Below are 12,241 nucleotides of genomic sequence, written 5' to 3'. Positions count from 1 at the left end.
TACAACACTACATGTTGGGTTGTGAGAATTATTTCCACTGTAAAATCGATCGAACATGGAGTTTGGGTTATTTATAATTTAAAGTTTTTCAATCACACAATTAATATCGACTATAACTCTTGAATCAGCAAACACTTGATACCACAATAAAAAAAAATAAAAAAAGAATACAGATATACTTCAAATAAAAAAATAGAAGACTATTTATTTTTACCTAACTATTTTTATCTATAATAGGACAATGAGATTAAAGCCTTGATGTTGAAATATCATCCGAATAAAAAAATTGTCACTCTCATAAAATAAACAAATACACGTACCTGTCCCTCTATTGGCTGTTTTTCAAACTTTTGAATTGAGTATATATATATAATATAATATATAATGTAACCCAAGAATGATACATGATGTAACATATATATATATATATATTGTGTATGTGTAGTGACGTAAGCTTGTGTGTCACGCTAGTAGCCGGCAATGTGTGATGTGGATATGTGGTGCAAATACACGTTTATTTTAGCAGTTAGGTTGGGATATTGCATTGGAGAGGTTCATTTTCACCTATTTTTACAGGCATTATTCTAATAATAGATCTAAGGGTTTTTATTTATTAATATATGCGAAGTTTACTAAAAAATAATTAATTTCATATTTTTTGGTAAATATACACCGTTAGATCTATGTCAAGGCAGTATCTGTATAGGTTAGGAGATTAATTACTTTGTTCATGATCCAAACGATAAATTCTTTTAGAATAAGTTATGTTTCTTATTTAAATAATAAACATTCTCTCTTTCTGAGAATTCAGAATTTATCATATAATTTAATTTAGAGAATTGATATACATTGATCAACAAATCATAAAAGTGAGAAAATGTTTAATTTGGCGAAAGAGAACAATTGTTTTGATGCTCATTTGTTAGTTGATTGAAAGTAGGTATTTGGAACAAAACTACATGTTATTATTTTTGAGATAATAACCAAGATAATCATCTAACGATTTATATCTTGTGTTTTGTTATATGTAAAGTATTTAAATTTAGATTTTAATCGTTGTATTTGACTTTTGTTCCGTTTCCAACGCAATACTTGTTGAACTTGATTTTTGCATTGATCAACCCTGAACTTCTTATATTTGACATTAACATCTCTCGAATTTTTTTGTTTTTGTATTTGTACTTATACCAATTCAGTCAATTAATACACTAATTTCCCATCCAGAAAATGAAAATGACCAAATTTGTATATTTAATACAAATAAATTTTACCCTTTTCACTCATGGTTTATAGATGCGTCCAATGAAAATCATGTTCCAAATCAGAATAGTTTCATAAAATTGTTTCTAATTTCTTCGACAATAATTTATAAATAAGAGTTGGTTTCTTGTGAGATGGTCTCAAGGATCTTTATCTGTATAAAATATAATACTTTTATATCATCAAAAGTAGTACATTATCATAGGTAATCAATTAGGAGATCCGTCTCACAAAATTCACTTATTGTTTATAGAAGATTTTTTGTACAAATAAATATATATTCTAACTTTTAGTTTTTTACGTGTGATAAATCCATACAAAAATTATTTATATATAATTATAGTCAATAAATCATATTACATTATTTACATATTTAATATTTTTTATAGCTAAATTGTGTGCACAAAATAAAATTTCAGTGTTCTCAAAAACTTCAAAGTTCAGAATATATATATATATATATATATATATATATATATATATATATATATATATATATATATATTGTAACACTTATTATCGATGGCGTTTGAAGTTGAACACTGTACTGAAATTTTTTGTAATTCATAATATGTTTCAATATCTTATAATAAAATAATGGGTGAAAAGTATAACATTTTATTTTAAATAAATTGAAGGAAGTAATTTAGGTCATTTTCATATTTTTGGATATAAAGTGAACCTATTAATTGAGGGAAGGGTGAAAGTGACCAAATATGTACATTAGTGCCAAATATATGGGTCAGTCTATTCTACACCGGCCGAGAGTATTTCTCTCCCTATTTTTTTTCTTCCCCTATTTTAATATCATTAGATCACGTGAGACCATTATATTTTTATGGAAATTGACATGTATGTTGATGATCAAATGGTTGTAATTTGACCACATCATAAGAGGAGAAGTACTCCAGGTATAGTATAGAATAATCCCAAATATATGGAATATATGGATGGTTAATGTAAAAAACCCAATAGAAAAATCAAATAATCAATAATGTGGTGTGATTAATTATGATTTTTCAAATTATTAAAATAAATCAGTATGGTCTCTGAGCACATTTAACAAAATAGAATATACGATAAACATGTTCTGGATATCTATCCTGCTTTTATATCTTTAAAAAGGATTGACTCCGAAGAAAACCCCATTTCACATGAGTCAGAGGCCCATTGGCTCATGCGGAGGGTAAATCGAGGGATGTCCACGAGCGGCAGAAACCTGAAGGAGGGAGCACATGACCCAATCCCCAGAGCATATCCCACAATATTTCAGCAGGAAATATGCTCCACACGAGGATCGAACCCGCAACGCTGGGGAATTTCTTTCCACGTCATCTCAGGCCTTACCAACTCGCTTATGCCCCTGTGGGCTATCCTGCTTCTCTATCAGACAATAACAAAGTGGTCGACTTTTTCGTTACCCTGGAAGATCCACAACATTTTACGCTAGATCAATAAATGAAATTGAGTAGATATCTATACTATTTTATAATAGTTGAGACATCTATAATAACTGCTCATTTGAGGACACCATCTTTTGTTCCAGTTTTATCTTTTCTTAATTTACCATTAAATTATGTTTTTTTTCTAAAAAATTTAATTTGTATTTAATGTTCATATTTGGCTTACATTCTATTTTATTCACTTGCTATATAATGCATGTAAACTGCATTATCGAGAAAGATCGGAACAATTATATTCTGATTATTTCGCAACCATTTGAATTTTAAATTGCTTTTTTTTTTATAAAAAAAAATCATACATTATTTTCTTTTATTGTTGAGTAGATATCACACATAATATTTTTATAATAAAAAACTCATCGTATCATATTAAAATATATATTAAATTTTAAGCATTTCACACACGCAACGCGTGTGCCCAGTCGCTAGTTTCAATTATTTACTTTCTTTTAATTCAACAGGAATTCCTGATCTGTCAGTGATTTTTAGTTGAAGCACGTGAATTATAATACCGTGTCAAAAATTTTTGATATCACGTCAACAATCTAGCTCAAATTGAGATTGAAAAAAAATATATATTTTACAAAAATAAGTAAATAACTCAATATTAGTTTATAGAGGTTTTTTTTTATATTTATATTATATATATACTTATAATAACTAACATGTTATTATTTTAAATTAGTCAACATTCTTGAAAATGGGTATGCAACATGCAATCTGTCGGGTGAGGGAAAAAGTGTGAAAAAGATTTGTAGGACGATCCATTTTCAGTTGACGTGCATGTTAGCGTAGAATATGTATTCAAACATAACGAATTTTATTATTTTTCTTTGAATATGAGAATTATTATTCATTAGGTTTTCTAAATTCTAATAATTTTGCCTAGTTTTTAATACCGATAAATGTACTTTAAATTATTGGAATTGAATACCCCAATAGCCAATATACAAACCTTCCTATATAAGCTAAAACTTTCCAAATAATTATTTTGTCGTATCAATTAACTTGACCTGACATGAAAACCTATTTGCAAGTTTAATTAATAACATTTTTGCATGATTTATTGCAGCAATACCAATATATTATAATATGCGAGATTATCTTTTTGAATAAACGATATAATTGGCAATTGTATCAGACCACGATAATTATAATTCGTAATGGTTTTCTTTATTCATCAATTGTTCGAAATGGTTTCTAAAAAATAAAATTCACTGAATTTATTTAATCGCGGAATAAATTTAATTTAATCAACAATGTGTTTCAATTTTCATCGAGCAAAATCAACTTAAATTATCGATTATACCATTTGGTCAAACCAAAATTTTCCAATAATTTTCCTCCCCAAAAATACAATAATTTCACACTATATATTTCCAAAGCTAGGGATTCAAATTAAATAGTCAAGTTCGAAATCGCCAGAAGGATTAAAGAAACAAGACTTTGACTCATTTTTCCTTAATTTCTCATGTTAGACTTTCTGCATCACTTAATTCCAGTTTATGGTTAGCGACCCAAATTAATTATATTTTATATTCTATAATTTATATAGATCAAAACTTTAACATATATCCAATTGAATAAATAATTAAATATATGTCCTCATCAGAAAGAGATAGAACATTATATTTATAAATTAAAATACTTCATCTTCGTCCATTAAAATTGAGCAATTGTCATTTTACCACAAATTAGAACTAATAATAATGATACAACTCTAGTATTTTAAATCGTATAAAAACTCAAACATCACATTTCGATTGTTCATAATGTCAACGATTATTACAACATAACAATAAACATTAACAATACATACCGAATTCGCTGTACACATGAATTCAAAGTATATTATTGTCCTATCGATAAATTTAAGAAAACAATTGAAAGTCATATATAATAATAATAATAATAATAATAATAATAATAATAATAATAATAATAATAAATGGTTTTCAAATTTAAATAGTTCAACCTCAGTACCTCACGTCAAGTTCTAATTTGTTATTATTTATATATTTTTTTTAAAAAAAATGAAAAGCAATATGAAACTCAATTATTGTTGAGAAGCCAAACCAACTTCAGACACTTGTACGTTTACGGTGGCAAAGATAAACTCAATAATGCATTATTTTTTTTATGTCTCCGTTTGTTTGTTGTACGATGGAAGCATTGAATTGGGTCCATATGTCGGAAATATCAATCGATTGATGGTTTAGTGGATATGATTCATCCAAAATTATCTTATCAGTTATCAAAGGTGGAAAGCTTTTAGACAATCCATCTATGCAATTGTTTTTTCTCTTTTATTTTTTCCCCAATAAATATATATATATATTGTATCTATCTGTGTGGTCCAAATGGATATTGACAATGATGGGTGATATATTGTATTACCTTTTGTTGTCTTCCTCAGGTGGAGAATTTTTGATGGATTTGCAAATTCATGAATTTGAAATTCTTTGATTTTATTATTTGATTATTTATCCACCAGTAGCACATTCACTTAAATTTGTGATTTAAATCAAATCGTTCAATCTAAACATAATCACAGAAGATGGCCGGCCCTCGAGAATTACTGACAAAAAGTAATTTGTCTGTACAAAATTACAGAGCAAAAAAAATTGAATATATGATGTCAAAATACATCCCCCAATGTTGTAAGAGGGTCTCAAGTGATCTAACAAACGTAGAATAACAATAAAAAAGAAAGAAAGAAAAACTAATTATATGGAAAACTTTGTTGAAAAGAAATTACAGAAAGATGATAAACAGAGTTGTTAGTCGTTATGAGCTCAACACGAGATCACCCGCTCCATCTCAGGCCGGGTTCTGGTTTTCCCAACAGCATTTAATCTCATGCTCCATGTCACAGGCGAGTATAGCGTATCATCGAACAATTCAATACAACAACAGCATTCACCGAGTCATCCAACTAGCAGAAATAGCAGAAGGTCCTGTTTCTTTGCGCATCCCTATCTTCATAACCCCGGAGAAACGCTCTTATTGAAAGATGTTCCGAGGCATAAGTTGCGAATGAAGCCAAAACAAGGGCTCCCACAACCATCAAGCCTAACCTGTTAAACCAGATGAGTCAGTCACCATAAAGACGTATAGTTAAGTTGGTCATAGGAAAGTTCTGCAGATCAAATTCTATTTCACATGCTGATCGGTAGGCGCTTGATTATTCACTACCAAATCTTTTTACAAATTTTCTAATGACTGCTGTATAGGTCAGACAGCAAATAAACATCACCAGTTTTGAAGCTGAAAGATCTCAACTTTGAACAAGATTTGTCTAATGCACTTTCAGAAAGAAAAATATGAAGTCAGAAGACAACGTTAATGAGACCAGCAATAACGTTTTCCTGTGGAAATAACGAACCTAATTAATCATCATTAAATTACAACTCAGAAGCATGGAATTAAAAATTTAGGAATGATTTATCCACTTCCACATATCATTCCATTCTCAGCAAACAAATGATCAATTGATCATTTCAAACAAACATATGATGACAAGTACTAGTTGATCCAGTTCATCGGCCAGAAAAACACACTCTAAAAGTCTTTAGGATAGCCAATCGCTGCTATAATATTTTGATACAACTATTGTTCTTTATACAACATCGAGATTCAGTATTCAGTGATAAACCACCAAAATCATCACGGATTGTTGCCAGCAGCGTTCATCATGTCATTCCTCTTTAACAAATGGAGTAAGCGAAAATAACACCCAACCACAAATTCTAAAATCCAGTTTGAACAAGAAGCCGATATATCATGTGACCTCGATCACATTTAGGATCACTCTACACATATTTTTTTGGGCACATTATCTCATCTACAGGTATTATAGGCCTTCCGAAGAAAATCTGAGTTCATGATGCAAGGTACCATCACTTTGAAATGTCTAGACAATAGGTCCATTTTTAGGCACAATTTCATTGGATTTCTATCTTCCTGTCATATTCTGTGTTGTTCTAAAAGCCAGAAATATTAAGACTTATGACTAAACAAACACAAGAATTAGGTCAAATACATATAGAAGAATCAAACTCAAGCATTTCATTACCTGTCCTGAGTCCTCAACAATTCAGAATTCAACACTTAGCAATCATAGGAATCCAAAGGAAAGGCTCAGATTGCTCAGAACTAATGACTTGAATTTTAGATTAGCGTTTTAAGATTGAAAACTCACATTTTAAAAGATAGGTAATCAGAATGTTAAGCTTCATATTTTAAAAAAATCTTCATAGAGGATCATATTTTACTCAGGTCCTCCAACTTCACCGTAAGCGTCATTACTTGTCTCAAATGATATCTATCTAAATTTTCATAAATCCTTTGTCAACTACTTCAAGGGGTCAATGTTTAAAGGGAACATTTTGGTCAGCTGTCAACTGCTTGAAGGCCAAAATTTAAGAAATAAGAAATAAATAATATCATCCTCATTAAAAACTCAGAAAAAAGAGCACTCCAAATGTTTAACAGCTGAATACAAGTGTCTGACTCGTAAATTGATACTACGGGAATAATCCGACTCAAAAGCAGGTCAAACAGCAGATCACTAGAGACTAGAGAGCATGGAAAAGGAATATCTTAGCAAGCCTAGTTCTATCCAATCAATATCTGCACTGTCAACAAAAGCTGAAGTGGTGTAAAATGTAGAATTTTTTGTACAACTAAGCTACAAAAGTTGAAAGACAATGTCATTCACACAAAAAAAATACCTTAAAAATAAAGCAGTGATCCCCAAAAAACAAGGTAATAGAGGAGCTGCCAAGGCTAGTGATGCCATCCCAAGTCCATAATACCATGCAGAGGCATCACAAGACGACACTTGTCTTAGATGACCTGAAAAACAAACCAAACACTAAAACTCTAGACACATGGATACACGAGCATTCTAAACTAGGCACTTTTCTGCAAGCATAATACCTTTTCCAGAATCATAATCGTATGATGCAGTATTAGATGAATATGACGATGCTTGATTGGCCACGTGCTTTCCCCATTGATGGATAACATGTAGGTAACATCCAAACAGTATGAAGAAAATCGTGAAGGTCCATTCATACACAAGAAGCAAACCAGTCCATGGCATTATTTGCCGAGGCACGATCAACATCGAGAGTGCAAGGGACAAAATTGCAGCCGCAAAGCATATAACCACTGACATCGCACCGAGAAAAACAGGCACTTTATTATAGGTAGCTTTCGGGAACTGTATTCCAATACACCATCAAGTGAAGATAAAAATCAGAATGTATGGAATATAGGTCAATAATTTATTGTTAAGTGTACATCAGAGAGCATCACAAGTGAAAATAGAACGCAATATCGCTATGCAGAGAAACCAACATTGTATCTTAGGGTAGCAAGCTTTTGCATGGAAGAGTGCAAGTTCTTTTCACAAAATTGGAATCAAGGATCATCCACATGATCTTAAAAAGAATATTTCAGTATAATCTTAAGCTGGGGAGTACACACACCTGCTGACTAGAGCTGATGGTAGAGGAACTGACCGCAGAGTAACTAAGAATACCTCCAGATCTCAACTTGTAGAAGAGGTGTCTAATGTGATCAAACAATGATCGTGTCTGTGTGTAGGAGAAACCATTTATACATCAACGATAAAGAGTACATTAACAAGTATTTGATGAAAAAGAAGATTCCATAGTTCCGAACCTGTAAATAGGAGCGATAATAACAGAAAATCAGGAACACAAGTGGAAGTAGAATTAGAAATTTGACTACTACTTCATCTTTTGGATTTTGACCCCCTGCAGTTCCTGGAAGACTTGCTTCAAGCTTCACCCTTACATCCTGGGTGTTATATCAGCAAAAATTAAACTAGTTAACCAGTTGGTGATGTAGGAGATACGCAAGTATTGCATTGCATCCAAAAGAAAAAAGCAGATAAATCTCAATAATATGTCGACTTAAAATTTCAATGATTTACCTGCCAGACATCGACTGGCTTAACAAGCCAAGACGTCCACCAATCCCAAGGCTTAAGAGGACCAAGTGTATAATGAATAACACGGAGTTCTTCCTCATCAACCATCCACTACAAGTTAGGACCAACAAAAAAAGAGAAAAATCAGAGGACTTTCGGTAGACATGGGACGGACTCGAAGAAATTCAAGGGAGTCTGAGTCCAGTAACTTACTACATTGCAAATACCCTTAAATTTCCAAAAAATAGAATCTAAATCGAAGCTCTCTTTCTTTATTTAGAACTAATCCTTTTACACAGGATATTTATCAATACACTGTTATCATTTTTGAATAAATACACGTTCTTTGTTTGAAACATCCACTTTTCCTCTAGTACATGCCTCAAATTGCACCTTAACATTCTTAAATCCAAATGCACATGCTACCACTGCTTCGGAAGTTAATATCCACCAACAATTATTAAAAGATTGAATTTTAATGGAATATAATTACTCCAGCTCCTGTAAAACCTATATAAAGTCTCAACTCTTGAAGCACATATTTCAGATTAAACTTCTGGTGAAGCGCATGTTAAATCTTGTCTCCGTAAATAATAGATAATAGATAATATGTGAAATAACTACGCCATCCAACCAATATATCAACAAGAAGAAGAGTGTTTGGAAACACACAAAAATGACAAATAAAATAGGAGTTACAGGTGTACTGAGCAGGCACCTTCCTTGAGCCTGCTTGACAGCCTGAAGCAAGCGTGTACTAGTACATGGGAACAACTATTGGCAATTGCTTAACTCTTTTTCTCAAAGCGTCTACTCTCTCCCTTCTATATTCATCACAACTGTAAACGGAAAAAAATCAGCTATGGAGTTATGAGATGCTACCTTATTGGCAAGCATGTAAAGGCCAACATCTGCGTTGTATAAAGTAGAAAGTCTCTCCATTTTGGGAACGGGTCTAGATTTCAACTCCTCCGGGGATGCACGTGGGTCAAAAATGCGTGCACTGGCAAAGTCGGGGTAGTATGTGTTGAGAAATCCTTGATCCCCTGCAGAGTAGAAGGGAATGATTGGAATAAAAAGGAGAAGGAAAAAACTCAATAGTCTTCGTAACAGTTATTTGAAAGATTTAGCATTACAACAATTACTCAAGGTAAACACAACATTTCCATCTTAGTTTAATGACACAAACAGTCATAGCAAAGTATTACTCATACATCACTATGTCAACGCAAAAGACCACAAAAATGGAGGAACGCCAATATACTATACCTCCAGTGTAAGAATACATGGTTGTCACTTTGGTCATCATGTCGTTGAACACTTCTTCTGACGGTTCGACCACCATAACTCCTGAATTCAGCCTTTCGGAATGCTTTAAGTTGGCACAAAAGTTTCGACACTTGAAAAGATCTTCAATGCTCTTGACCACAATTGTATCAGCATCGAGATACACCACTGCCAAAATGCAAAGTAATAAGATTAGGAACTGCAATGAATTGTCAAATTATCTCATTCCAAATATTTTAAAATGACCTCCACCAATAAAAAAAATGAAAAGTTCCAGTAAGTTTCATAAAACACATAAATTATAGAAGAATTTAACTTACAACAGATTTACTGTCTTATTGTTAATACAAATGGTGATCACCTTTTTTGTAGTCTGTCATGTTAAATATTTTAAGCTTTGTGTAGACTCCCCAAAACCTTGATGGACGCACTTGATTGGGATTTTCCAACAAACTAATAGTTTTCACAATCCAGCCATCTGCCTGATAGAAACCAATTATAAGTTATTTAACAACTGAAATAATTTAAAGAAATAAAGAGCACCTGCACTATCATCCTCATCATCAGCATCTAACACTTGTTTCATTATCCAAAATAAGGATCAATGAACCAATGTCCCGGGTTCCGAGAGTTGAAATAGAAGAATCCACCAAAGATCCTTACTTTTGGTAATTTTTTTAAAAAGGGAAAAAAGCAAGGTTTACGGACAAAAATTTAGAGCTTCAAAAGCACAGGACTGAGACCCTCTGAAATACTTGTGCTGCCCATGTTAAAAAATCAATAGATCCTGAACTGATTTCATTGCAACTCAATTTCTGAGCAATAACTTCATATAATGAAATCATCAAATATATTAAACTACCCGAACTGTATCACAGCCTCATTTCAGTTAGAAAGGTAATGCTTCGAGATTAAAGAGTTTTATAGGAAAGTTCTATGGCGGCATCCACGTGAAGTCTAATAAGGGAAACACATTCATTACTTTGATTTCAAAATACACTTTAAATGAAAATAGCATATCCCAATACTGAGTAAGGAAACAAAAGCTACCCAAGATGCAATCTTTAAGCTTGAAATCCGATTATCCTAATCTCCACAAAAAATAAAACCAACATCGCCCTTAATCACAAAAAACTCGAATCAAAGTACAGCCACTCCAATACATAAAACCAACGAGAAACATTCCGTATTCATATCATACAATCTGTAAAATCAATCTTTCAATAATAATAATAATAATAAACCAAGGGAGAAAATAGCAAAAACCTTAAGCAACTTTTTAGCATAATTGGAGACTCCATCAGAAGCCAAAGTAACCATATCCTTGGTAGAACCCGTGTCGCGAATCGACTTCCCCAAAACCCGCACGCCGAGTAGGAACTCATCGCCATAGAGTAACGTGACGTAAGCTTCTTTCGAGTTTTGAGATCCCAAAGTTTTCTGGCAACTGCATACTCCAATCATCAAAATCAATAGCAGCGAAAGAGTAAATCCAGATTTCAACTTGTTCGATTCCATGATCCTTGGAAATGGGATTTCGAGAAGGGTTCGAAGATCCGTCGATCGAATTTAAGGGAAAAAGGAATGGGATTTCCACATTTGGTTTTAGCCAGGTCTATGTTGTCGTCGCCAACCAAGACTCGTCAACTCTGTCGTTCTAAATTTGATTTTCAAGTGCATTTTAGTGATCAAAAAGAAAGAAAAAAAAAGTATCAGATAAAATGTTGATCCCAAAATAATAATAATTGATAAAATGCAGCATCCAAAATTTTTTTATATAAAAATAAATAAAAATAGATAAAAATGTATCCAACTTTTTTCTATATAAAATAATTTTACGCAATTATTATTAAAATTTTAGTTATTTAATAGGATGTAAATATTTTATACAACTAATTAATTATATTCCTTTAAAGTGTAGTTCTCTGGTCAGCCTTTATTCATGAGATGTGTCACTTTCTCATATTTATAATAAAAAAAGTACAACTTTCACATAAAAAGTAATATTTTTTAATAGATATCCCAAACAAAAAATTCGTATGACAAAATTGATCCGTAATATCGTCTCACAATAGCTTTTGTGTTGTGCCGAATAAATTGAGAGGGATGCAGTAGAGGTCTTCTCGGCTGGCAAGATTCAAAAGTAACCCATAAGAAGCTAGCACGATCCAATATTTTCACAACGTCACTACGTCGAACATGAAAAACAAATTGATTACATTTCATCATAACCCTCCAAGATATCGTCACAAAAGATTGTCAATTCTTC

General features: G+C 32.0%; 1 protein-coding gene across 1 annotated transcript; it reads right to left on the bottom strand.

Annotated features, from left to right (window-relative positions):
* Window positions 1-5,291: 5,291 nt before the first annotated feature.
* Window positions 5,292-11,634, bottom strand: LOC140885206 (inositol phosphorylceramide glucuronosyltransferase 1). The gene is made up of 10 exons (XM_073292152.1): window positions 11,239-11,634; window positions 10,334-10,454; window positions 9,955-10,140; window positions 9,568-9,731; window positions 8,689-8,796; window positions 8,415-8,552; window positions 8,219-8,326; window positions 7,665-7,950; window positions 7,457-7,580; window positions 5,292-5,800 (listed from the first exon to the last, which is right to left on the bottom strand). The coding sequence occupies exons 1-10, from the start codon at window positions 11,488-11,490 to the stop codon at window positions 5,659-5,661; spliced, it is 1,629 nt and encodes a 542-aa protein (XP_073148253.1). The 5' UTR covers window positions 11,491-11,634; the 3' UTR covers window positions 5,292-5,658.
* Between the last annotated feature and the right edge of the window lie 607 nt (window positions 11,635-12,241).

The sequence above is a fragment of the Henckelia pumila genome, chromosome 2 (assembly GCF_033568475.1).
Source record: "Henckelia pumila isolate YLH828 chromosome 2, ASM3356847v2, whole genome shotgun sequence".
In the NCBI taxonomy this organism is placed as follows: domain Eukaryota; kingdom Viridiplantae; phylum Streptophyta; class Magnoliopsida; order Lamiales; family Gesneriaceae; genus Henckelia; species Henckelia pumila.
Note: the sequence above shows the minus strand (reverse complement) of the source record. Positions and strands in the feature narration are given on the sequence as shown.